At 45.9% G+C, this 27,515-nt stretch overlaps 1 protein-coding gene across 2 annotated transcripts; it reads left to right on the top strand.

The window, feature by feature from the left end:
• The first annotated feature begins 321 nt into the window (after positions 1 to 321).
• Positions 322 to 27,273, top strand: hsd20b2 (hydroxysteroid (20-beta) dehydrogenase 2). Of its 2 annotated transcripts, XM_078427633.1 has the most exons (11): positions 322 to 635; positions 2,163 to 2,209; positions 3,667 to 3,742; positions 4,459 to 4,569; positions 6,255 to 6,322; positions 7,978 to 8,022; positions 10,007 to 10,041; positions 11,648 to 11,729; positions 19,714 to 19,779; positions 23,032 to 23,181; positions 24,514 to 27,273. In XM_078427633.1, the coding sequence occupies exons 1-11, from the start codon at positions 467 to 469 to the stop codon at positions 24,643 to 24,645; spliced, it is 981 nt and encodes a 326-aa protein (XP_078283759.1). In that variant the 5' UTR covers positions 322 to 466; the 3' UTR covers positions 24,646 to 27,273. The 2 variants fall into 2 exon arrangements, with proteins under 2 accessions (XP_078283759.1, XP_078283760.1); XM_078427634.1 differs by lacking the exon at positions 19,714 to 19,779.
• Positions 27,274 to 27,515: the final 242 nt, after the last annotated feature.

Below are 27,515 nucleotides of genomic sequence, written 5' to 3'. Positions count from 1 at the left end.
TTATATACGAAGAAATCGCAGAGAGTTATGAACAATCCCCAGTATAGCACACAGAATCGGCCTACTAAAATGGCACTGAAATTTACCCATGCCCTACTACGGTTTTCAGAGTCGAGTGGTCTTTCTTGGTAATCTAGTACCTTTGGTTTCGGTCTTTTATAACAAGACATCCTCAGACCTGGGTGTGTGTCATGTGGCTAGCCTCTAGATGGTCACGTGGTAACTCAGACAGCATCTCTTCTTTTCAGCCACAGCCAGTGACTGCTCCGTTTGGCAGCATTAGCAAGTTCTTTAGTTGCTCTCGTTTGGGTCTGCCCTCAAGAGCCTTGCGCGGATTAAAATGTCAATCATTTGGAGGTCCAATTGGGAATAATGAAAGGGGCAGGTTCATTCCACACAGTACAAACAATCTGTGAAGAAACACGAAAAAAGACAGACTTTAACCTCTGCAGAAGCTATTCTGAAAATGTTTATTTTCCCAAACATTTTCCAGAATTCTGTCTTTGCATCAATTGGAGCATTGACATGCCTTTATTACTTGGTAAAGTTCAGTTGGAAGCTGCTGTTAGGCATCAGGATTTATGTTCTGTCCAAATTTTGGCGGGCTGATCTGACGTACTTTGGGGAATGGGCTGGTAAGATTATGGTTTCCTTTTGCTGAGATTCTCAGGCTCTCTTTTCGATCCTGTGCTGTTCTGTTCTATGTTTTAATGTAATTTCTGTCCGAGTTACAAATTAGTGGATATTGATTGTTTTGTGGTGCTTGCATGCAGATCTAATTTACAAATGCGTAGAAGGTCCATTCAACTAGCCTATTGTCATCTGAAGACTTTAATTTCACCCTGCCGACATGTTCATACAATCTGTGACGAGCAGGGTGCTCCAGGGTTCATCGCAGGGTCCATTGCTGAGCAGCTCCTTCAGTGACACACCCCTTCCTTCCTGCTGCTGTCAAACTCCACAATCAGCACTACTCCCACTCTGTGGAATTTTCTGCCTCAGAAGGCAGTGGAGGCCAATTCTCTGAATGCATTCAAGAGAGAGCTGGATAGAGCTCTTAAGGATAGCGGAGTCAGGGGGTATGGGGAGAAGGCAGGAACGGGGCACTGATTGAGAATGATCAGCCATGATCACATTGAATGGCGGTACTGGCTCGAAGGGCCGAATGGCCTCCTCCTGCACCTATTGTCTAGACCAGTAAATAAAGATAATTACCATTATTTTATTTTTTTAATGAATGCTTATTTATTTTTGCTATTCACTTTGCTGCTGTAACCCTGCAAATGTCCCCCTTGTGGGATGAATAGAGGATTATTATTATTATTATGATTATGTTTGTCACCTACATCAATGATTTGGATGAAAACGTACAAGACATAATTAGTAAGTTTGCAGATTACACTAAAGAGGGTGGTGTTGTAGAAAATAGACGCAAAGTATTGAAGTAACTCAGCAGGTCAAGCAGCATCTCTGGAGAAAAAGGTTGGGTGATGTTCCATCTCCTGGGGAATGTAAAGATTTTGGGAGGAGGCTTTTTGGATGACCAAAGGTTGTCTCTGGTGAGGAGATCCTCACATTTGAAGAATCTGCAGCTATCATTGCAAATTTCTTTCAGGACTTAAAAACAAATATCTGAAGTAAATATTTTGGTGCAGAAGCAGAAAACATTTGAAGCACTCAGCTGAACCAGCATCAGCAGAGAGAGAGAAGGAAAAAAACTGCAGATGCTGGTTTCAATTGAAGGTAGACACAAAATGCTGGCGTAACTCCACGGGTCAGGTAGCATCTCGGGAGAGAAGGAATGGGTGACAAAGTGCTGGAGTAACTCAGTGGGGGGGGGGGGGGGTGGAGGGAGGGGAGGGGGAGGGGAGGAGAACATGGATAGGTGATGTTTCAGATCGGAAGCCTTCTTCAGACTGATTGCAGGGGTGGGTGTGGGGAAGGAAAGCTAGACTTCTCCCCTCCAATCTGTCTGAAAAGGGATCCTGACCCGAAACGTCACCCATCCATGTTCTCCAGAGATGCTGCCTGATCTGCTGAGCTATTCCAACACTTTGTGTCCTTTTCTATTTTTATCCCTTGGTAACATCAGCGATGAGAAAGAGTTTAAAAAAAAGAAATGATATTCATAAAATGGGTGTTAAATATGTTGTCTTTTCTAGTTGTAACAGGTGCAACCAGCGGGATTGGAAAAGCCTACGCTCATGAGGTAAGGTAGACCTCTTCCTCCATATGTCTTCGTAGAATAAAACTGAAAAAGAGGTTCAGCATTTTTGGTCTGTGCTCAATCTGTGGTACAACTATTTAACTAATCTGAATTCCACTTCTCTTTAGTATCTCATGGTAACTGAACCGTTATGAATAGCTTGTGCACCTCACAACCACACACAGGCCGGTGATCAGCCACTGGCCAAAGTATTTTTCTTGCCAATCAAGATTTGTTATCCAAATTGCTGAAAGCAACTTCAGTTGAATATATACACGTGATTTATGTATAACAATCCTCTCCTTGCTGCATGTTTCAGGATAAATTATTCAATCTTTATTGGGAATATTTGGTGTAGTTTCTGTTCCTTCTTCTTGAAATAATCTATCTTCTGAGTAAATTAACATTGTTTGCTATACAACATGCTGTTTACTATGGCCTGCCTTCAATTAATTAGTGGAAGCAATGTTGTTAATGTACTAACATAGAACAGTACAGCCCAGGAAACAGGCCTTCAGCCCACAATATCCGTGCCAAACATAATGCTAAGTTAAACTAATCTCCTCTGCCTGAACATGATCCAAAGCCCTCTATTCCGTGCCCTTCAATGTGCTTATCTATAAAGCTTCATAAACGCCTCAATTATTGTATCTGCCTCCACCACCACCCCTGGCAGCATGTTCATATACTTCTATCAAGAAGTAAAATACTATTTCTTCTATTGAAACAATTTATTATGGCATTTAGTCCACTATCCTTAAGTTTTTTTTAGTTTAGTTTAGAGATACAGCACAGAAACTGGCCCTTTGGCCCACCAGGTCTGCACCGACCAGCGATCCCCGCACATTAACACTATCCTACACCCACAAGGGACAATTTTTACATTTACCAAGCCAATTAACCTACAAACCTGTACGTCTTTGGAGTGTGGGAGGAAACCGAAGATCTCGGTGAAAACCCACGCAGGTCACGGGGAGAACGTACAAACTCCGTACAGACAGCACCCGTAGACCGGCTGGAACCCGGGTCTCCGGCGCTGCATTCGCTGTAAGGCAGCAACTCTACAGCTGCGCCGCCATTTGTTTGTTTGGGATTGTTAAAGGATGACTAATCCGAACATTAATTACTAAGTAATTCCAAGAATTGGTGGGTCTGGAATCGCCTATGCGTCTGACTGGCAGATCGTGCATTGTCCTCTGCATGGGAATTTGCGATCTAGGTGGGTTTTTCATAACATTGCTGTTGGTTCACGATTGATGAAGGTACATAGTTACATAGTTAAATTTCCCCTGGCTGCTGCCATTGTGTCTCTAGATTATTCAACCGTGTTCCTGGTTACCCATCCAATAATTTAAACGCAATGCTAGCAAACCCATTGTGTATGTTTTAGAGCAGTGACGGCCTTTACCACAACAGTGAAATAATGTATTTATGCAATTCTTTCTTTTTCTGATTCCCAGTTGGCAAGAAGAGGACTCAATATTGTGCTAGTCAGCCGTTCGCTGGAGAAGCTGAACGCCACAGCAAAAGAGATAGGTAGGAAACAAGAAGGAAGGCCATTCAGTTCATTGAGCTTGTGGCAGCTCTTTCTTGCAGCAATTCAAAAATGGACCACTGGAGAGAATCTGTTTAAAAAAAATCAAATATTCAATAGATCAGTAATGAATGCCTCATTACTTTTTACACCATGGTCTTTAGAAATTATTCCTGCTGCTTCACAACAGACAATATTGCAACATCAATTGTCCGTTGTCAAAAGAGTTGGATAAACGCATGAAGGGGAAACCTTGCTAGGGAAGAACAGGAGAGTGGGATTAAACTGGCAAAACTGCCAGAAGTGTGGTACCGTGGCATAGCGGTAGAGCTGCTGCCTCACAGCACCTGTGACCTGGGTTTAATCCTGACTATGGGTGCTGTCTGTGCGGAGTTTGTATGTTCTCCATGTGACCTTATGGGTATTCTCCGGGTGCTCTTGTTTCCTCCCACATTGCAAAGACATGCAACTTTGTCGGTTAATTTGGCTTGTGTAAAATTGCCCCGAAAGTGGAGGATGCAAAAGAGGGATTATATAGAACTAGTGTACGGGTGATCGATGGTTAGCGTGGACTCGATGGGCCGAAGTGCCAGTTTCTAGGCTCAAAGATGCTGGGCTGAATGGAAAGCTTCTATCACATATGTTTGTACATGTGGATGGAAGTGCATGTAGAGCGACTTGGTGGATTGTTACTTGCTTTTTTTTTGGATATTTACAGAACAGCAACAGGGTAAGAGAACCAAGATTGTTCAGGCTGATTTCACCTCCGGAACTGACATCTATGGACCAATTGAAGCAGCACTGAAAGATCTGAACATTGGAATCCTTGGTAATTCATTTAGACTTTACATTATGGCAAATTTCTCACTTCGAAGGGAGTCTCTAAACCAGCGTTCTCCACCTTTATACCCTTGAAATAATTTTCATGTCTCAGGGAACCTCTACATAATAATTATTATATATCTTTATTGATCTCTTTCTCTTTGCAAACAAAAAAACTAATTTGGAGGAGAGAGAGAAAGAGAGAAAGAGAAAGAGAGAAAACAACACACAAACTTTTCATAAACTAACAAAAACAGACATAAACACAAACTTTTCATAAACTAACAAAAATAAACATAAATATACTTAATTTTTTTAAATTCATATAAGATCCCTAAATTATGGGCAAAAATTACTAAATAACGTGCGTGAATGAGAGACTGTACCTGCATGCCAGGAAGCACAGGCAGATGGAAACCGTGCATGCGTCTGTACTCGAGTGAGTCACTAAACGATACACAAATCCATCACGTACAGCTCCTGTCCACTGACCACTAAAGTCCGTTTCACACTGGCGCCAGATAGACGTCGGTCCGTTTCACACTGGCGCCAGATAGACGTCGGTACGGTAGCGCAGCGGTAGAGTTGCTGCTTTACAGCGAATGCAGCGCCGGAGACTCAGGTTCGATCCTGACTACGGGTGCTGTACTGTAAGGAGTTTGTACGTTCTCCCCGTGACCTGCGTGGGTTTTCTCCGAGATCTTCGGTTTCCTCCCACACTCCAAAGACGTACAGGTATGTAGGTTAATTGGCTGGGTAAATGTAAAAATTGTCCCTAGTGGGGTGTAAGATAGTGTTAATGTACGGGGATCGCTGGGCAGCACGGACTTGGTGGGCCGAAAAGGCCTGTTTCCGGCTGTATATATATGATATGATATGATATATATATTCCCTATGATTATTTTACTTTTAAATGATATAACAGGTTGAAGACTTTATTATAATACCCAAGAATTTTCCAAGAATATGCCTTACGTGTATACTAAAATGACGAATATGAAATGAAACACAAAAATGACTCAAAAATGCATTTACATATAATTAGCCTATTTATCACCATTTCTCTTGGAACCCCTAGCGACCTCTCGCGGAACCCGAGGGTTCCGGGGAACCCCAGTTGAGAAACGCTGCTCTAAACAATGGCACGGAAAATCATTCATCACGTGCACAAAATAAGGAAGAACTCTTTTCCCTGAAGATAGACACAAAACGCAGGAGTAACTCAGCGGAACAGGTAGCATCTCTGGAGAGAAGCGATGGGTGCCATTTCAGATCGACACCCTTCTTCAGACTCAAGGTCTGAATTCCGTCTGAACCCGACCCGAAACATCACCCATCCATTCTAAGAGTCTCGACCCAAAACGTCACCCATCCCTTTTCTCCAGAAATACTGTCTGTCCCGCTGAGTTACTCCAGCATTTTGTGTCTATCTTCGGTGTAAACCAGCATTTGCAGTTCCTTCCTACACAACTCTTTTCCCTGATTTGTTTGTGTGTGGGAGATAAGGCAATGTAAGGAAAATCAGAGCTAAGGAAAGTAAATAATGGAAACAACATTTAAAAAACCCCACAAATAACCCACTCTTAGAAAGTAGGAGCAGCAGTCAGTGACACAAGCCAATAAATAAAGGAATTTCTGAACTGAATATTTGTTGTTGAAATTATGTTTTAATTTAAATTTTCCTTGTTCCAGTAAACAATGTTGGGAAAGGTTATGATGAGCTTCCATGTTATTTTCTGGGCGTCCCAAATGTGCAAAAGGTATAGTACTTTGCACCTTTCCTTTGTGTGTTATATCATTATTTAACTGGTCCATTGTACTAAACAAGAACGTGTCCAAAGACAGGCAGGTCAATGTGATACCTTTGAGGGAGAACCGAGTGTTCCCAAACTTCTAAATTCATTGGGGTGGAGCCCGCTTCAAGGCAGACGTAAAGCCCACCGCTTGACCTGTTTTTACAAAATATTAAATGGTCAGCTCGACATCTATATACTAAAACTCTCGTTTGTTTGTTTGTTCCTAAACTACAGCCAAAATGGTACACGATAGCGCGGTAATTGTAAGCCCACCTTACTCACCGTCGTCCCTTTGGTGCTAATGGGTGTTTCATTGAAATCGGTGTTATATTTTTAAAGTTATTCACATTTTAAAGTTTAAATCTATCTCCTAGGGAGGGATGGGGGGGGAGGGAAGGGGAGGAGGGAGGATAAGGGGGGGATGGAGAGGGGGCGGAAGGGGGAGGGAGAGGGAAGGGAGGGGGGATGGAGTGGGGGGGAAGGGGGAGAGGGGGGGGGGGGGGGAAGGAGAGGGTGCTGCACCAATGCAGGTTTAGGCCCAAAGGGTCCACTTGGTCTAGTAGATTACCAAATCTACACCAAACCCAAACCTATCAGGGACAGACAAGGGCATTTGATTCAATTTGAGATACCAGCTACCAAGACAGATGTGTATAGCAATTCATTGTACCCTCGCACAATTAAAGCATGGAATAGCCTTACCCTACTATAGTTACTCAACCAGACGCAACTTAATTTAAGGTAGCTCTTCTTCTCCAAGGAGCCCGTCTTGCTTAAGTCCATACTCCGCCACCTCCAGTTTAAATTCCATTTGGAATATTTTGGAGGACCAAGAACCAAGAAGACCAGTCTGGTCCATAGTTCTACCGAAATAGAATCCACACACGATAGACAGCAGTCAATTAACTTACCAACGCACATATCTCTGATGTGAGAGAAAACCGGAGCACTTGAATGAATGAATACGTTTATTGGCCAAGTATGTGCACATAAAAGGAATGTGCCTTGGTGCTCCGCTCGCAAATGACAACACATACAGTTAACAATTAAGAATAAAGCATAAACACATCAAAACAATAAGGATACAACATTACGGTCTAAACATGTGGGTGAAAATAAGCCAGAGCAAAAAAGAGACTACAGACTTTGGTTATTGAGTAGAACTACTGCTCGTGGAAAAAAGCTGGAAATCAACACTGTCACAGGGAGAACATGCAAGCATGTAGAAAAGCATAGCTTATTGGATCTATAGGAAAAAAAAGGTAGGTAATGTTTTTAAAGTGAGGTCTATCCTATTAAATGGAGAGAAAAACATTGCCTAGATTTAGGGTTAACCAAAGTTCTTCAAGTGCATCAAGGACTTCCAAGTTCAATCTCTTGACTGCTTTAACTTGGCTGGGCGATGCTGAGAATATTGAAGGAAGCTACACAGTAAACTGAATTGCCATTACTCATACACTTGTCTCACATGGAAAAGTACCACTTAGTGAAATGGAAGATTATCATGTAACTGCATCCTACTAGAGATCAATAACTAAAGGGTGGGGTGGTGAGAGAAAATTTAGAAGGCAAAATGTAAATACATTTCTATTTCTAAAATGATTTTTTAAATGTTTCAGGCAATTATTGATATCATGAACTGCAATGCCCTTTCTGTGCCAATGGTGGGTATTCACATTACATAATTACAATTCTTCTGTTGAAAGTTGTACAGCTGGATTATGGTGTTTTCATGAGATTCTTCCATGGAAATTTAACAGAATATATGAATCCTGTTGGGAACATAGAACAGTGCAGCACAAGCACCTTTGGCCCACTATGTTTGTGCTGAAAATGATACCAAGTTAAACTGTTCTTATTTGGCTGTACATGACCCATATACCCCAATTCCCTGCATTTCCATGTTCCGAACTAAAAGCCTCTTAAATGCCACGATCAAACCCGCCTCCACCAACACCCTTGGCAATATGTTCCAGGTCCTAACTACTCTGTGTAAAAAAAACTAGCCCCCCACATCTCCATTAAACGTCCCCCCTCTCACTTTTCATCCTGGGAATAAGGTTCTGTCGGTCTACCCAATGCCTCTCATAATTTTATATCCTTCTATCAAGTCTCCCCTCAAACTCTGACATTCCAGAGGAAACAATCCAAGTCCATCCAACCTCTCCTTGTAGCTGAAACTCTAATCCAGGCAGCATTTTGGTTGACCTTCTCTTTAGGACCTGCGGTTCCTTCCTATTATCAGACTATGGATGAGCTGCCATTTACTGCCCAACCCTAATTGCTCCCTTGAAATGAAAGATTTGCTGCATCATTTCAGAGTGGGTTAGTAAGCATACATGTTGGAATGTCTGGAGTCATAATTAGACCAAATTTCATTCTCTGAAGAACACCTATATAGTAAAACTCTCGTTTGGTTGTTTGTTCCTGAACTACAGCCAAAATGGTACACAATAGCGCAACAATTTTAGGCCATCCTTACACACCGTTGTCCCTTTGGTGCTAATGGAAGAGGTTTCATTGAAATCGGTTATATATTTAAAGTTATTCACATTTTAAAGTTTAAATCTATCCTAGGGAGGGAGGGAGGGGGTGGAGGGAGAGGAGAGGAGGGAGGGTAAGGGGCTTGAGGGGAATGGAGGGGGGGAGGGGAGGGGTGGAGGGGGGAGGAGAGAGGGGAAGGAGGGAGGGAAGGGGGAGGGTGGGAGGGGGGGGGAGGGGGAGAAGGAGAAGGAGAGAGGGGAAGGAGGGAGGGGAGGGGCAGGGGAAGAGGGGAGGGGAAGAGGAGGGGAGAGGGGGGGGGGGGAGAGGGGGGGGGAGGAAGAGGGTGCTGCACCAATGCAGGAGAGGTTTGGGCCCAACGGGTCCACTTGGTCTAGTAATTTTATATACTTCTGTCAAGTCTCTCCTCAAACTCTGACATTCCAGAGAAATTCTTATCCAAGTCCATCCAACCTCTCCTTGTAGCTGAAACTCTAATCCAGGCAGCATTTTGGTAGACCTCCTCTTTAGGACCTGCGGTTCCTTCCTATTATCAGACTATGAATGAGCTGCCATTTCCTGCCCAATCTTAATTGCTCCCTTGAAATGAAAGATTTGCTGCATCATTTCAGAGTAGGTTAGTGAGCAACCATGTTGGAATGTTTGGAGTCATATTTAGACCAGATTTCCTTCTCTTAAGAACATATTATCTAAAAGGTTTTAATGACAATCTGGCAGTTTTATAGTCATCAATAAATTTGTGCCCATTATATTTCGAGGGCCATTTTCATTTATTTGTTACTTTTTGTGAAACCTGTGAAATATATTGCTTATCTGCCCTAGCTTTTGTTAGACATCAGATTTTGTTAAACCTGGAAACACAATCCTAGATTCTGTCCTCCACCTGAAGTGCCAATTTTTGTTTGAAGTCATTCCTGTGTATGTTATTGGAGTACGATTAATTACTCTGCTATGAAATAGCTTCAGTACAAATTCAAGTTTCTCGATTGCCAGGAAAAGGTTGGGAACCAATTTTAAATATGTCAATCTGCACAAATTGATAATTCTGAAAAGTCTATCCAATAAAAAAAGAGAAGTAGGTGGCATTTAATGTTTCTCACTTTGCAAGTATGTGTGTCTAAATCATGCCTTTCTACTCTTTGGCAGATGACCAGCATTGTCCTGCCACAGATGCTTGAAAGGTACAGTAGCAGCTTGTCATTTGTGAGGTTAGCTTATCCAGGGAAACCTGCTGAAATTTGCCTCCAACACAGAGGGTATCCTCAGGAAATGCCAGCAGCGGCAGTATCTCCTGAGGAAGCACAACTCCTTTGGGTTCAGCAAGGACATCCTCATAACGTTTTACTACTCCTTCATTGAGAGCATCATCACGTTCACCTTCACCTGCTGGTTCCACTCCATCAGCCTTCAGAACAGAAATCGCCTGCTGAGCACAGCCAAAGTCTGTTCCAAAATTATTGGACTCCCTGTCAGAGCCCTCTCCACCCTATGCGACCAGCAGATGCTAAGGTCAGCTGGCAGGATTTTACAGGACCCCTCACACATCCTGTTCTCTGCGTCTGAGTTGCTCCCCTCAGGACGCCGGCTTCGCTGCCCAGGCTGTAGGACACAGAGGAGAAGGGCAACCTTTGTCCCCAAGGCTGTTCAGCTCCTCAACTCCCAACCACCCTGTCCCGCTGCTCCCTCTGCTAATCCCTCCCCCCCTCCCCAATAGTTTTTGTACTGCTCTATGTGCCTTTGTAAATTGCCCCACGAAGACAAATAAAGTGTTTTTGAACTTGAACCTTGGAGGAAGCAGGAGAGGCAAAGTTTGTGGGGTACTATGGTAAGATGAGATTATATAAATTATTATTTTATTGTTACTGGACATTGCCCAGACAATCACATAGACCAATCTCCCTTCCACTGAATCCATCTACATATCACGCTGCCCAAGCAAGGCCACCAGCATAATCAAGAACAATTCACATCCCGGTCACTCCCTCTTCTCCCATCAGGCAAGAGGCACAGAAGTTTAAAAACGCATACCTCCAGATTCAGGGACAGTTTCTTCCTCGGTATTATCAGGCAACTGAACTGTCTTCTAATCAGCTAGAGTATGGTCCTCATATCTACCTCATTGGAGATCTTTGAACTAACTGTAATCAGTTTTTATCTTGGACTAAATATTATACCCTTTACCCTTTATCTGTGCACTGCGGATGGCTTGATTGTAATCATGTGTGGTCTTTTCTTTGACTGGATAGCACCCAAACAAAATAAATTCATTCTACCTTGGTACATGCAACAATAATTGACTAAATTAAACTGTGCTATTCAATGTTGACGGATTGGGGGTGGAAATACCTCCATTGTTTAAATTCAGACAGCCGAAGTCCATTTACCATTCTGGACATTCAATACACTGCATGTAATTTAAATGTGAGTTGCATTTCAGAATCAGAAACACCTGTCCAGCAGGTGCCTGGAGATACACAAACCAGTTCATACAGATTCATATGGCATGAAACCTGGATGAAGGAAAATGGAGTGGGGCGAGGAGGTGATGGAGGGAGCTCCAGCTTTCTTTCATAAGCCTAAAGTCTCACTACAGTGACTTGAGCATTAATCGAGCTGATACTTGGAATACTGCGCAATCAAAGGAATCTCTTTTCACATTGTTTGCCTAACTTATTCCACATATCTTCCTTATCCCATATTTCACCCTAAATTGTTTGTTACAAATCATTGTGCACAGTGATGTCTCCCCTGTTCAGATGTTTGGTATTTTGTTTTGAAACTTGGCAGGAAGAAAGGCGTCGTGATCAACATTTCATCTGAAGCTGGATGTCATCCACATCCGCTGCTTACCATGTATTCTGCGACTAAGGTAATCTTTTATGAAACTAACACAATAAGTAGTGCATTTTTTACAACAACGTGGTAATTTCAAGTTTGTCATTAATGAGAATTTAAAAAAAAAATTGAATTCCAGATTTATTTAATGACCTTATAGCGAGTCCGAAACTTGTTGGTTGTAGACGAAGTTTATTGCAGCCGCAATACACGAATACAGAGTTAAACAACAAGGTACAGGACAACCAATACAAACTTACTGTCTTCCTTGAAGACTTCGCCGAACTGACTAAAACGGGCGCCAAACGCGCACCTGACATCGCTGGCCAATCAGCGATGTCGTTCCCTGGACCAATCCCCATGGTCGCGTTCCCACGTGACCTCGCTGGCCAATCCGAGGGTTCGACGACCTGGACCATTCTCTATGGTCGCTACATGACCCCCCCCAGAACCCGAGGTGCGGAACCTAGCTGGGAGCCGGATTTCGCGACCATAACGAGTACGGAGAGGGACAGCCTGAACCACAGGAGCCGGAGGTTCTGGACTTGGTGGAACAGCCGGAACGAGAGGTTCTGGAGGTACTACCGGCACGGGGGGTCCTGGAGGAACTGCCGAAACGGGGGGTCCTGGAGGAACTGTCGGAACGGGGGTTTCTGGACTGGGCGGAACTAACGGAGGTCGGCCTCTCCTAGGGGTTTGACCGACCAGGACTGGTTGATCCGGGTCCAAATGGGCAGGTTTGAGCCGGGACACCGAGACGAGTTCACTCTTGCCGCCCATGTCTAAGGTGAAAGTAGCCGTTCCCTTACGTAAAACCCGGAACGGCCCTTGATAGACCCTCTGCAACGGGACGCGATGGGCATCTTTACGCAGAAAAACAAACTCACAGTCCTTCAGGGAAGACGGTTCATGTACCATGGGACACCCATGACGTGAAGTCGGCACTGGAGCCAGGGAGCCCACCCGTTCCCGGAGAGATGCTAACGCTGATGGGACTGTAGGGAGCAGGGCTGAAGGGTCCGGAAACAGATCTCCGGGTACTCGAAGTGTCGAGCCATATACTAGCTCTGCGGACGACGCACCGAGATCTGGCTTAGGAGCAGTCCGGATGCCCAAAAGAACCCAAGGGAGTTGGTCTACCCAGTCCGGGCCTTCAAGCCTTGCACTGAGGGACGCCTTAAGTTGGCGGTGGAACCTTTCTACGAGTCCATTTGCCTGGGGGTGATATGCAGTTGTGGGTTGTAACTTGGACCCGTACAGTTCCGCCAGCGCGGCCCAGAGGGACGAAGTGAACTGTGGCCCTCTGTCAGTTGTAATAACTGCCGGGACCCCGAAACGAGCTACCCAATGAAGGGCCAAAGTCCTAGCACAAGACGCTGACGAGATATCAAACAATGAGAAAGCCTCTGGCCACCGGGTGAACCGATCCACCACCGTGAGGAGGTGGGTGTAGCCCCGGGAGGAAGGCAAAGGCCCGACCAAATCCACGTGGATGTGGAAAAAACGACAAGCCGGGACCTCGAAATCCTGTACGGGGGGCTGGACGTGGCGCTGGACTTTAGCGGTCTGACAGGACACGCAGGAACGTGCCCACCCCGCTACCTGTTTCCGCAGGCCATGCCAGACAAACCTCGCTGCTACCAAGGCAGAGGTGGAGCGGATGGACGGGTGCGCCAGCCCATGAATGGCATCGAAAACCCGGCGCTGAAGGGAGGGCGGTACTACCGGCCTGGGACGAGGAAGAGAAACATCGCACCAGACTTTCGTGCCCTCCGACCCACAAGCTACCTGGGCCAACTTCAATCCCGAAGTGGTGGACCGGTAAGCCGAAATGGTATCCGCTAGGAGCTGTGCCTCCGCAAGCTCCTGGGGATCCACCTCGCAGTCCACCGCCGAAATAGGGGGAAAAGCAGGTCTAGACAGGGCGTCAGCAACGGCATTAAGCTTACCCGCGACATGACGGACATCTGTGGTAAATTCGGAGATAGCAGTTAGATGCCGCTGCTGGCGGGCTGACCATGGGTCAGACAATTTCAAAAAAGCAAATGTTAATGGCTTGTGGTCCGTAAATGCCACAAATGGGCGGCCCTCGAGGAAGTACCTGAAATGACGGACAGCTAAATAGAGAGCTAGAAGCTCTCGGTCAAACGCGCTATATTTCATCTCGGCCGAATTTAGTTGCCGGCTGAAAAACGCTAAAGGCTGCCAACGGCCACCGACCTGCTGCTCCAGAACCCCGCCCACCGCCACGTCAGAGGCGTCAACCGTCAGGGCCGTGGGGGCGGAGGGGCTCGGATGGACCAACATGGTGGCGTCTGCCAAGGCTGCCTTAGCTGCTGTAAAAGCCGACTCTGCAGTCGGGGACCACAACAACTCTACCGGATTCCCCGCAAGGCATTGGAAAAGCGGGCGCAGGACTCGCGCCGCTGCCGGAACAAATCTATGGTAGAAATTAACCATGCCTACGAACTCCTGCAGCCCTTTTACTGTGGTGGGCCTGGGAAAAGCCCGGATAGCCTCTACCTTCTCGGGCAAAGGGGCGGCGCCGGCAGGAGTAATTCTGTGCCCTAGAAAATCGAGAGCAGGCAGGCCGAATTGACATTTGGAGGGTTGGATAATGAGCCCTTGGTCTTGGAGCCGCTGGAACACGGTCCGCAAATGGACCTGGTGTTCCTGCACTGAGGGGCTGGCGACCAGGATGTCGTCCAAATAAATAAACAAAAAGTGTAAACCCCGGCCCACGCGGTCCATCAGTCGCTGGAAAGCCTGTGCCGCGTTGTTTAAACCGAAAGGCATACGCAACCATTCAAACAACCCGAACGGAGTAATAGTTGCAGTTTTCTGTATGTCCTCCGGTCGCACCGGAATCTGATGGTATCCTCGCACCAAATCGATTTTGGAAAACACCACCGCTCCTTCCAGTCCAGATGAAAAGTCCTGTAGGTGCGGTATGGGGTAGCGACCTGTCTTACCCGATCTGGTTTCGAGGTCGGTCGGCGGCACTATGCTGACGATGGCTCCCGTGTCTACCAAAAATTCTGTGTCCGTGAATCGATCATGGACATAGAGGCGCCGGTTCTGGCCAATCGTAACTGCCCCTATGTACGATCGGCCGAGGCATTTCCCGCGAAGGTACAAGGCAAACGACAGTTGCGGGATTCGTTACCCCATCGTAGGTGATAATAGCACCAGCCGCGCTTGTGCGGATCTTTTTGGCGGGCTTTCGAAGAATTGGCGGGAGACGTGGCGCCAAATTGCCGTCGCTGTGGCGTGGTCACCGATGTCGAGACTTTGTTGATTGAACCACTTGCCTTGTTTTTTGCCGCTATGAGCGCGTCCGCTTTCGCTGCATATGCTTCGGGGTCCTTAAAAGAACAATCCGTGAGCAGCAGTCGGACATCCTCGGGAAGTTTCTCGCGGAATGCCTGTTCAAACATCGGGCAATCCGTATGCTCACCGGCTAGCATCATCATTTCGGCCATGAGGACGGAAGGCAGTTGGTCTCCAAGATCCGGTAGGTGCAGAAGTTTTGCCGCACCACCATGCTTATTAAACCCGAAGGTTCGCAGTAATACCTTCTTCATGGCCTCGTACTTGTCTTCCGCAGGTGAATTTACGATGAACCGCATCACGCGCTTGGTTGTGTCCGGCGATAGAGCGCTGACGAGGTAGAAGTACTTTGTGGATTCGTCCGACACCTTCTTTATATGGAATTGAGCCTCGGCGTGGATAAACCAAGCTTGCGGTGCGTACGTCCAAAATAACGGAAGATGGACGCCCGCCGCGCTTGACTCCGGTGTGCCCTGCTCGGTCATCGTCAACGAGGCGTCGGGTTCCTGCTCAGTCGGTGATCGTCCAGATCACGTCGGGGTCACCAATATGGCGAGTCCGAAACTTGTTGGTTGTAGACGAAGTTTATTGCAGCCGCAATACACGAATACAGAGTTAAACAACAAGGTACAGGACAACCAATACAAACTTACTGTCTTCCTTGAAGACTTCGCCGAACTGACTAAAACGGGCGCCAAACGCGCACCTGACATCGCTGGCCAATCAGCGATGTCGTTCCCTGGACCAATCCCCATGGTCGCGTTCCCACGTGACCTCGCTGGCCAATCCGAGGGTTCGACGACCTGGACCATTCTCTATGGTCGCTACAACCTGACCTTTAATTACTCCACTGCCATGGTGGATCAAGTCCAATTGACTGCAGTCCAGAAGTTTTAACCACTGCAACACTGTTCCCCAACTTTTAAAAAAATAATACAAATACTTTATTCGAAAACAAAACAAACATACAAAGTAATAACGCGATCAAATCAAATGCTGCCTGCATTGGCAGTTTACAAACAAAACAATTATAAAATTAAAATTCCACCACCTTTGTTAATAATACATTCGACCTCCCGCTGTGACCAGCGTTCACGGAAGGCCTCCAGCAACCCCGTGGACACCGCGTGTTCCCTCTCCAGGGACACATGAACCTCGGATAAGGGGCAGGCAGCCGACCCCTGTGCGGCCGTCGACTACCCGCTGCCTGGACCCGCGAATGGCAATCTTGGCCAGGCCCAGGAGCAGACCAACAGGGAGACCCTCTCCTCCCTCCCTCCCTCCCGACCCTCCCCCCTCTGTACCGGGTGCCCAAACATCAGGAGCATAGGACGAAAATGGAGCCAAAACTTGAGGAGCAGCCCCTTCAGATACTCGAACAGGGGCTGCAACCTCTCACACTGCATAGACAAATGGTACATATCATATCATATATATACAGCCGGAAACAGGCCTTTTTTTTTCTTTTCGGCCCACCAAGTCTGTGCCGCCCAGCGATCCCCGTACATTAACATTATCCTACACCCACTAGGGACAATTTTTACATTTACCCAGCCAATTAACCTACATACCTGTACGTCTTTGGAGTGTGGGAGGAAACCGAAGATCTCGGAGAAAACCCACGCAGGTCACGGGGAGAACGTACAAACTCCTTACAGTGCAGCACCCGTAGTCAGGATCGAACCTGAGTCTCCGGCGCTGCATTCGCTGTAAAGCAGCAACTCTACCGCTGCGCTACCGTGCCGGCTTGGCAAATGAACCATTGACTTCTGCTTACCTCTGTTGAGTGTAGAAATCAGATTGAAACAAAATCGCAGAATCCTTCATTTCACCTTTACTAGCTCTTTGAAAACTTTCAAAATAGCCCCACTCTTCCCCACGGTCTTGTAGTTTTCTCTCCCGCATCCAATTCCCTTCTGAAAATTATGATGAAATCTTCCTCGCTAATTTGGGCAGTGCATCGCAGATCACTGCAACTGGTTGTGTAAAGGCGCAGCGGTAGAGTTGCTACCTAACAGTGCCTGCAGCGTAGGAGACCCAGGTTCGACCCCGATCAAGGCTGCTGTCTGTATGGAGTTTGTACGTTCTCCCCGTGACCGTGTGGGTTTTCTCCAAGATCTTTGGTTTCCTCCCACACTCCAAAGACGTACAGGCATGAAGGTAACTTGGCTAGGTAAATGTAAAAATTGTCCCTAGTGCGTGTAGGATGGTGTTAATATGCGGGGATCGCTGGTCGGTGGGCCGAGGGGCCTGTTTCCACGCTGTATTTCTAAACTAAACTAAACTAAAAGAATGGAGTTACTCAGCAGGACAGGCAGCATTTCTGGAGAGAAGAAATGGGTGACGTTTCGGATCAAGACCCTTCTTCGGATTTCTACTTTCTACCTTCGATTTAAACAAGAATCTGCAATTCTTTCCTAAACTAAAAGAATATTCTTAGCCCACACTGGCACTTTGACTGATGACCTTACATGTGCATCTGGTTATGGCTACTGTAAGGGGTTTTCTGCGCCGAGCTTTCGCCCGACCTAAGGTCCCCGTGCCTTGCTCTGATCCCTTGACCAGGCCGCGCACACTGGTTCCCCGTGAGTGGTTCGACCCACTCACCCCCTACGGTTCTAGACACTGGACTTAGATGCAGGAGCGTTGATAGTGCAGAAAAACTCAACCAGACCAGATTTGAAGACCAGGGTTTAAATGGAAAAGGCTTTTATTGAGCGCTTGGGACTATTGGCCATGAATACTTATACACATTTCTATCAGACATATGCATAACTACACGAATACTTAGACACAGTTCTAAAAGACATATGCATAACTACACGAATACTTAGACACAGTTCTATTAGACATATTCTTGACTGTAAGATGGGGAACGTATGACACATCGCAAACTTGACCAACACATATTCATTTACACACCCACGTTTATTCAAACCACCCTCCCCTCTACACTAAAACTATGTCCAGGATGTGCAGGATCGGGGTACATGCTCACCATGGGGCTATTACTGGGGTTACTGGCTGTTCGTGCTGCTTCTCCGCTGCTTTCCGTGAGGGTCGTGCTTGTGCCGTGAGTTTCTTCCTTCCGTTTCTTGCGTTCCTGGCCAGTCGTTGCGAGCGTTGCTGTCCCTGCTGCGAGCGTTCCTGGCCAGTCGTTGCGAGCGTTGCTGTCCCTGCTGCGAGCGTTCCTGGCCAGTCGTTGCGAGCGTTGCTGTCCCTGCTGTGAGCGTGTCTTTCTTGCCTGTCCTTTTTGTCTTCGTCCTAGCTTGCGTTCCTTGCCGTTTTTCTTGTATGAGTTTAAAACCCAAAAGTCGTGGCCAGTTATACTAATTCTGGCCCGTCCTATCTCCCGCCAGATCTCGGGATCTCTTTGTTTAAAAGATATGTATTGAGTTTTCCCTTTGTCCTGCGTTATGTCCGGGGGTACCGGGGATGGCCAGACGGTATGTTAATTGGTATTTCGTTGAGAGGTGATGGGTTTAACTGGTTTCCCATCACCTACCAGGTAGTTTTCTATGGGCTATTGTGCCCCCTTAACGAGATTAACTGTGTAGGTCGGCTTGGGGCATTGTGAGTATGCTGATGTCAGCGCCCCAGTGTCTGGACTTCGACCTGGTTTCGCACGTTTCTGCATGGCCAATATCCATCCATTGTTCTGGCCGTGGCTTTGCAGAAACCTAGAGACTGGGCTGTAAGGTTTTTGCTTTTGTGGCTGGTCACGAGGTCCCGCGGCCATCTTAGGACCCACGGATTGTGACATCCCTTGGTAAACTGACCGCAGCCTTTCTCCGCTATCAGCCCCAGTCTCCCGTTTAAAATGTCCAAACTGCAGCTCTTTGGTTTGGTGTTGATTGCAGAATGAGGGAAAACTTCTCAAATCTTACACTACCCCACCTCTCCTGAAAAATATCCTTATCAAAATAAGTTTTTATTTATGTAAACATATGAATTAGTGGGCACCCAGCGCTCCATAAGTCCGTTTTACTATTCATCACAATCACAGCCTATCTAAATGTAAACTCTACTCCACATTCTAATCTATGGACAGTAACTTTGCACCATTGCCCTCTCACACATACTTATCAATAATCAATCTATTTTTGCCTTTAACGTATCCAAAACCTTTGCACTCATCACCATTTGACGAAGAGAATTCCACCAATACTTGATCTCCTGAGCAAAACAGAGAAACCTATCTCTTTCAGGTTCCAAAAGCCCCTCAACTGAGATCATTCTAAATGGGGTTTCTCTATTATCCTCTCAGGACCATGACTTAATTCCTAAAATCTGAAGGCTCAGAAGTGGAAGTTTGTGACCAACCTGAATGTAGAAACCAGGAATTACAAATAGCGGTTTTTGCCAAGAAAAGACACAAAATGCTGGAGTAACTCAGCGGGTCAGGCGACTCTGGGGAACACGGATAGGTGATTTTTCATTTAGGGTTCCCTCTTCAGACTGATTGCAGGGGTGGGGTCTTCTAGATTTCTTTACCCCCCACCCCTGCAATCAGTCTGAAGTTAGGCTTTCGACCCGAAACATGGCCTATTCATGTTCTCATGCTGCCTAACCTGTTGTTACTCCAGCACATTGTGTCTTCTTGACCAACTTGAAAGTTTTGAGTAATGATTGAAGGGGACCCAGTAGTTGCTTAGCATTCTTCAATTAAAAATATTTATCTTTTGTAGGTTTTCAGTGACTTCTTTTCTCGAGCACTGAATGCAGAATACAAGCCACGGGGAATTATCATACAGGTATGGCAAAAAAAACAACTAACTATTGTTCTTTCTTCTTACTTGAAAATATTCAAGTTAAGATGAAAATTGTTGAAAGATCTTCATACCTGTGGATGAGACCAGAACTTTCGAAAATAACATAAGAGATAGGAGCAATGGATCATTTGAGCCTATTAATTAAGACCATGGCTGATTTTCTACCCAGTCCATGCCCCTTGATGTCCAGAAATCTATTGATCACTGTTTATATGATTGCAATGACTGAATCTGCTCAGCTTTCTGGACAGAAAATTCCAAAGGTTAACCAGCCTCTGGGTGAAGATATTTCTCTTCAACGGCATACTTATTATTCTGAAACTCTGCTCTGGAGTCTTAGATTCTTCTGCCAGGAGAAAACACCTTCCTTGTATCTGGCCTGTGCATTTCAACGAGATCTCCTCTCATTCTTCTAGGCTTCAGAGAATGCTATCCCTGTTTATTCAATATCTTTTCATGTAGCAAGCTGCCATCCCTGCAACCAGTCGAGTGAATCTTTGCTGCATTCTCTCTATTGCAAGTACTTTAAAAAAAAAAATTATGAGGCTAAAAATGTACATAATCTTCAAGATGTGGTCTCACCCTGTACAATTGCAATATGCCATTTTTTTCCTGTATTCAAATTCTCCAACAATAAATTCTCTTGTTTTCTTGCTGCACCCATATGTTAACCTTCAGCAACTTGTGCATAAACATCTAAGTCCCTTTGAACATCAATATCACCAATCCCTCAACAATGGAGAAACAGCCTGTTTCTGTTTTATTTTAATCAAAGCGGTTAAACTCAATTGTTCCATTTTATATTTTATCTCACCAATTCATTTGGCTTTTACATGTCCTTTTTCATGGCTCTCTCATAAGATCATCTTAATCTTCCGGAGCAGCCCACCATGAGGACTTTACATAACTTTCAATGTATTCTCACAATAAATCACAGCTAAAAATCATCTCATGCCTTTAAAGTTTCCTTTATTCAAATTTAAGAGGGGAGGGGGAGAGGGGAGGGAGGAGAGGGGAGGGGGAGGGGGTGCTGCACCAATGCAGGAGAGGTTTGGGCCCAACGGGTCCACTTGGTCTAGCGTTCTTTTAAATCTTTCATGTCTCACCTTAGACCTACTCTGTCCTCTGCTTCCTGATTCCCTCACTCTGGGTAAAATACACCTTATCGATTCCCCTCGAGATCTTTCACACGTATATAAGATCCCCTCAGCCTCCTATGCTCCAGGGAATAAAGTTTTCGCCTGCACAGCGTCTCCTGATAGCTCAGGCCTTCAAGTCCTGGCAACATCCTCATAAATCAGATACAATGCAATGGATTATGTAAAAATGCAGTATGGTGCATTTTCTGGGAATGCAAATTTCCTCTGCCTCCCCAGTAATGCAAGGGTCATCTGTACACTTGTTCTAGAGGTAGTTTACTGAAACCTCTGAGCAGTCTATAGAGATTATGGTATTTATTCACAAAATGCTGGAGTAACTCAGCAGGTCAGGCAGCATCTCGGGAGAGAAGGAATGGGTGACGTTTCGGGTCGAGACCCTTCTTCAGACTGATGTCAGGGGGGCGGGACAAAGGAAGGATATAGGTGGAGACAGGAAGATAGAGGGAGATCTGGGAAGGATGAGGGGACGGGAGGGACAGAGGGACTATCTAAAATTGGAGAAGTCGATGTTCATACCATTGGGCTGCAAACTGCCCAGGCGAAATATGAGGTGCTGTTCCTCCAATTTCCGATGGGCCTCACTATGGCACTGGAGGGGGCCCATGACAGAAAGGTCAGACTGGGAATGGGAGGGGGAGTTGAAGTGCTCGGCCACCGGGAGATCAGTTTGGTTAATGCGGACCGAGCGCAGGTGTTCAGCGAAGCGATCGCCGAGCCTGCGCTTGGTTTCGCCGGTGTAAATAAGTTGACATCTAGAGCAGCGGATGCAATAGATGAGGTTGGAGGAGGTGCAGGTGAACCTTTGTCTCACCTGGAAAGACTGTTTGGGTCCTTGGATGGAGTTGAGGGGGGAGGTAAAGGGACAGGTGTTGCATCTCGTGCGGTTGCAGGGGAAAGTGCCCGGGGTTGGGGTGGTTTGGGTAGGAAGGGACGAGTGGACCAAGGAGTTAAGGAGGGAACGGTCTCTGCGGAATGCAGAGAGGGGAGGGGATGGGAAGATATGGCCAGTGGTGGGGTCCCGTTGTAGGTGACGGAAATGTTGGTGGATGATTTGTTGCAGTCTTTCCAGGTGAGACAAAGGTTCACCTGCACCTCCTCCAACCTCATCTATTGCATCTGCTGCTCTAGATGTCAACTTATTTACATCGGCGAAACCAAGCGCAGGCTCGGCAATCGCTTCGCTGAACACCTGCGCTCGGTCCGCATTAACCAACCTGATCTCCCGGTGGCCGAGCACTTCAACTCCCCCTCCCATTCCTAGTCTGACCTTTCTGTCATGGGCCTCCTCCAGTGCCATAGTGAAGCCCACTGGAAATTGGAGGGACAGCACCTCATATTTCGCCTGGGCAGTTTGCAGCCCAGTGGTATGAACATCGACTTCTCCAATTTTAGATAGTTCCTCTGTCCCTCCCGTCCCCTCCTCCTTCGCAGATCTCCCTCTATCTTCCACCTATATCCTTCCTTTGTCCCGGCCCCCTGACATCAGTCTGAAGAAGGGTCTCGACCCGAAACGTCACCCATTCCTTCTCTCCCGAGATGCTGCCTGACCTGCTGAGTTACTCCAGCATTTTGTGAATAAATACCGTCGATTTGTACCAGCATCTGCAGTTATCTTCTTATACTACAGAGATGATGGTTTGCTGTATGAAGAGGTATTGAAAATGACAACAGTGGGGTGGATAGAGGAAACAGGTTTCCCCTTGCTGTGGAGACTAGAATCAGCAGTTAGTCTCAGATATTTAAGACTGAGGTGTGGAGAAACCTCTTCACAGAGAGGGTGTGGAATCCTTAGCATTCTCTACCCTGGATTGTCGTGGAGGCTGTATTGAGTTAATTCGAAGCCGATAAACCTTGAGATAAACCATGACCTTGATGAATGGCAAAGCAAGAATGAAGGGACAAAGAGCATACTCCTGCACCCACTTCTTGGACTCTTTCTTTCGTGGAGATGTTAGAAAATATGTCCCGGCATCAATGGAATGCTATGGTATGTACTGTCTTTATTTTCAACCAAATAAGAGCGATGTACCAAATTAATCTATACAATATCTGTGTGATGGATGTTGTTTTGCAGTGTGTGATGCCACTTCTGGTTTCCACCAACTTGACACATGAAATAGAAAGCAATTTATTTGTGAAGCAAGCAGATGACTATGTCCGAGAAGCTCTGAACACTGTTGGAATCACAGAGCAGACTCGGGGTTGCATATCGCATGCACTTCAGGTAAGTGAGAAATGTAGGCAATGGAATGTTACACTATTCATCTGTCTGTAACGGTTTGCAAATCCATTTCTTTCTTTTCCTTATTTAACTGGAGTAAGTTTTAAGATGCTGCAGTGACCCCAAGTGAGTGTGGGAACTCTGATCATTATCTGGTCATTTCACATGTAAAGTGGCAACTAATGAGTAAAGGATTAGACCTTACGATGATGCAAACAGTAGTCACAAGGGCGGCAGTGCACCCAGGTTCACATCTTAAGTCATACAGAACAGAAACAGGCCCTTCAGCCCAGCTTGCCAATGTTGACCAAGGTGTCCCATCTATACTACTCATTCCATATACCCACCATCCTCTGTGTGAAAAAGTTGCCACTCACCTATATACTAAAACTCTCGTTTGTTCGTTCCTGAACTACAGCCAAAATGGTACACGATAGCGCGACAATTTTAGGCCCACCTTACTCACCATCGTCCCTTTGGTGCTAATGGATGAAATTTCATTGAAATCGGTGTTATATTTTAAAAGTTATTAACATTTTAAGGTTTAAATCTATCTCCTAGGGAAGGAGGGAGGGAGGGAGGGAGGAGGGAGGGGGGGATAAGAGTGGTTGAGGGGGATGGAGTGAGGGGAGAGGGGGAGGGGAAGGAGAGAGGGGGGTGGAGGCGGGGAGGGAGAGATGGGAGAGGGAGGGGGGTTAAGAGGGATGGAGTGGGGGGGAGGGGATGTGAGGGAGGGTGGGAGGGGAGGGGGAAGGGGGAGGGGGGTGTTGGGGGGAGGATGGGAGGAGAGGGTGCTGCACCAATACAGGAGAGGTTTGGGCCCAACGGGTCCACTTGGTCTAGTATCCCTCAAAAGCTTTCCTTTCCATCAAGTACAAGATACCCTGACACAGTTGATGTCCACAGAACCCCACTTTCACTCCAAGATGAGGAAATTAAAAACAGAGTGATGCTTGAGGTGAGGTGAAGAAAACTATAGAACACTTTGTAATCCCAATACCATAAAGAAAGTGTGTCTTCTACTTATGCTCGCCATTCTGGGAGATAGTTTGTGGAGAACATGTCCTTGTTATTTTTGACCTGTGAAGAAGTCCCATATGAATGTCCTATAGGAGCAATAGCAGAGGCAAGCCTCCATTTCTCCAGACTTATCCTCATCGGTGAACTATCCAGAGAGCTCTGCATTCCTGCCTCTAGTTACAGAACGTGCAGCAACCTGCTCAGGTATATTTTGTTGTTTAGTTGTGGGACTTTTGGTGTTGATGCATGCAACGGTTAGGCTGCAACAAGGTGCTGAAATATTCTGACAAAACTTTCTCTTAACTGTTCTTGCAGCATTTCTTCATAGAAAATCTGTTTCCGGAATGGTACCGAATGTCCCAGTTCAACATAAATATTTCACGACAAATTATTGAAAAGAGAAAACCATTAGTGGAGAAATGGCGCAAGAAGTTCAAGATAAATTAGTCTCAACAAGGTTCAAGAGGATGGGGTGATAATAATAATAATAATAATACATTTTATTTATATAGCGCTTTTCATATACTCAAAGACGCTTTACAGAGATTTTGAGAACATAGGGAAATTAATAAATAGATAAATAAGTAAATAAATAAATGAACAGAGAAAGGAGACAGTAGGTGAGGTGACCTTCAGTGGTTGAAGGCAGTACTGAACAGGTGAGACTTCAGCGATGTTTTGAATGTGGTGAGTGTGGGGGAGTCTCTAACGGTTTGGGGTAGTGAGTTCCATAGGGTGGGAGCAGCGATGGAGAAAGCCCTGTCCCCCCAGGATCTGAGATTAGTCCGGATGTGGGGGGATAGGAGATTGGCAGCGGCAGAGCGGAGGGTGCAGGTGGGAGTGTGCCTGTGGAGGAGGTCGGTCAGGTAGGATGGGGCCAGGTTATGGAGGGCTTTGTAGGTTATGAGGAGGATTTTGTACTGGATTCTCTGGGGGATGGGGAGCCAGTGGAGTTTATAAAGGACGGGGGTGATATGGTCACGGATCGAGGTGTGTGTGAGTAGACGGGCAGCGGAGTTTTGAATGTATTGATGCTGAGGGAAAGGCACCTTCAGTATTTTTTCCGACATTATGTTATTGGGTACTTTGATTGCCATTAGGTGTTTAGTTACAATGATATTTTATGCTATCCATGTAGTTGAATAAGTGACACTGAGATTTAAAAAAAATCAAATATGATCTCGGAAGTCATAGTGTCTTACAGCACTGTGCCAGGTCCTTCGGCCCAACTCGTCCATGTTGACCAATATACCCCATCTAAGCTAGTCATATTTGTGAGTATTTGGCCAAATTCCTCTGAACCTTTCTTATCCATGTATCTGTTCAAGTGTCTTTTAAATGCTGTCACAATAGACAATAGGTGCAGGAGTAGGCCATTCGGCCTCAACTACTTTCTCTGGCAGCTTTCTCCAAATAACCACCAGTGAGTGACAGACAGCTCTGCTTGCGACTGCGGATATCCAGACCAGACCATCCCACACATCGTGAATGACTGCTCACTGAGGCTTTTCCCTGGTGGCATCAAGGCCATCCACCCAGCAACTGATGCTGCCCTGGCCTGGATATCTACCCTTGACCTACAACTTTAAGCTGTATACGCCATGCCGCAACAAGACAAACATAGAAACAGAGAAACATAGAAAATAGGTGCAGGAGCAGGCCATTTGGCCCTTCGAGCCAACACCTCCATTCATTGGGATCATGGCTGATCATCTACAATCAGTAACCTGTGCCTGCCTTCTCCCCATACCCCTTGATTCCACTAGCCCCTAGAGCTCTTTCTAACTCTCTTTTAAATTCATCCAGTGAATTGGCCTCCACTGCCTTCTGTGGCAGAGAATTCCACAAATTCACAACTCTCTGGGTGAACCAGTGAGTGAACCTCAGAGAGTTGTGAATCTGTGGAATTCTCTGCCTCAGAAGGCAGTGGAGGCCAATTCTCTGAATGCATTCAAGAGAGAGCTAGATATAGCTCTTAAGGATAGCGGAGTCAGGGGAAATGGGGAGAAGGCAGGAACGGGGTACTGATTGAGAATGATCAGCCATGATCACATTGAATGGCAGTGCTGGCTCGAAGGGCCGAATGGACTCCTCCTGCACCTATTGTCTATTGTCCTATTACATCATTCCCCTCTCTCCTTAAACCTATGTTCCCTGGTTCTTGATTTCCCCACTCTGAATATAAGATTATGCATTGACCTTAACTATTCCCCTCATGATTTTATACATGTCCAGAAGATTACCTCTCAACCTCCTGCGCTCCAAGGAATAAAGTCCTAGCCTGTCCGACCTCTCTCGATGGCTCAGGCCCTTGGGTCCTGGCAACATCATCGTAAATCTTTTCTGCACTTGTTCCAGCATGATGACATCCTCCCTGACCTGGTTTGACTTCCCAAAATTCAACTCCTCGCACTTATCTGCGTTAAACTCCATTAGCCATTCCTTGGCCCACTTGCCCAGCTGATCAGGATATTGTTATAATTTATGATAACCATCTTCAATGTCTATGATACCACCTTCTTTACTGTCATCTTCTTGAATAGTGCAGCAACATAAGAGCCAAATGATTTTGTGTTGCTTCTATTGATTCTAATCATGTCGTGGATCCTAAACTACACAACACCTCACAAACCCAGCACCCGTCCACTCCATCAAACATCTCCTGCCTAATTTATGAACCAGCCTGTGGCTCCTGCTTGGGGCTCATCAACCACCTCAGATTCCAGAAAATCAGATAGGAAACATGACATCCTCAATCCTGAGGCACAACTGGAGAAGGAAACCCCAAATGGGCTTTTGGGAGTTAGAAGGTATTTGGTGTTTGACAATGGATTAAGATGTGGTGATATAGGTTGTTTTAAATGTGAATATTGTAAAGCAAATTCGTCCATAAGATGTACACAGGAATTGTAGATCAGTATATGCAAGATTATTAAAATCAGAATCGAATCTTTTGACTGACAATATTAGTGGAACACTGAATGGCCAAATTGTACATTCAGTCTGCTATCCAAGGAGCCAACAGTGTGTACTCTATATTGTATGTAATTTTCTGAAATAAATATATAACATAGTACAGCACAAGAGATTCTTTGCCCACCATGTCTGCATTGACCAAAATGCCAATATGACAGACAATTTGTGCACAGAAAGCATTCACAATATGATCTGATCCAGCATAGGAAGTGAACCTTTGGCCAACCATGTCTGCACTGACCAGAAAGCCAATCTGACAGGCAATATGTACATAGAAAAGACACAATACAATTTTTTAGTCTCAAACCTAAACGTCACCCATTCCTCTCTCCAGAGATGCT

This window comes from Rhinoraja longicauda, chromosome 34 (assembly GCF_053455715.1).
Source record: "Rhinoraja longicauda isolate Sanriku21f chromosome 34, sRhiLon1.1, whole genome shotgun sequence".
NCBI lineage: Eukaryota > Metazoa > Chordata > Chondrichthyes > Rajiformes > Arhynchobatidae > Rhinoraja > Rhinoraja longicauda.
The sequence above is the reverse complement of the archived record's forward strand: the minus strand, read 5'-3'. Positions and strand labels throughout refer to the sequence as shown.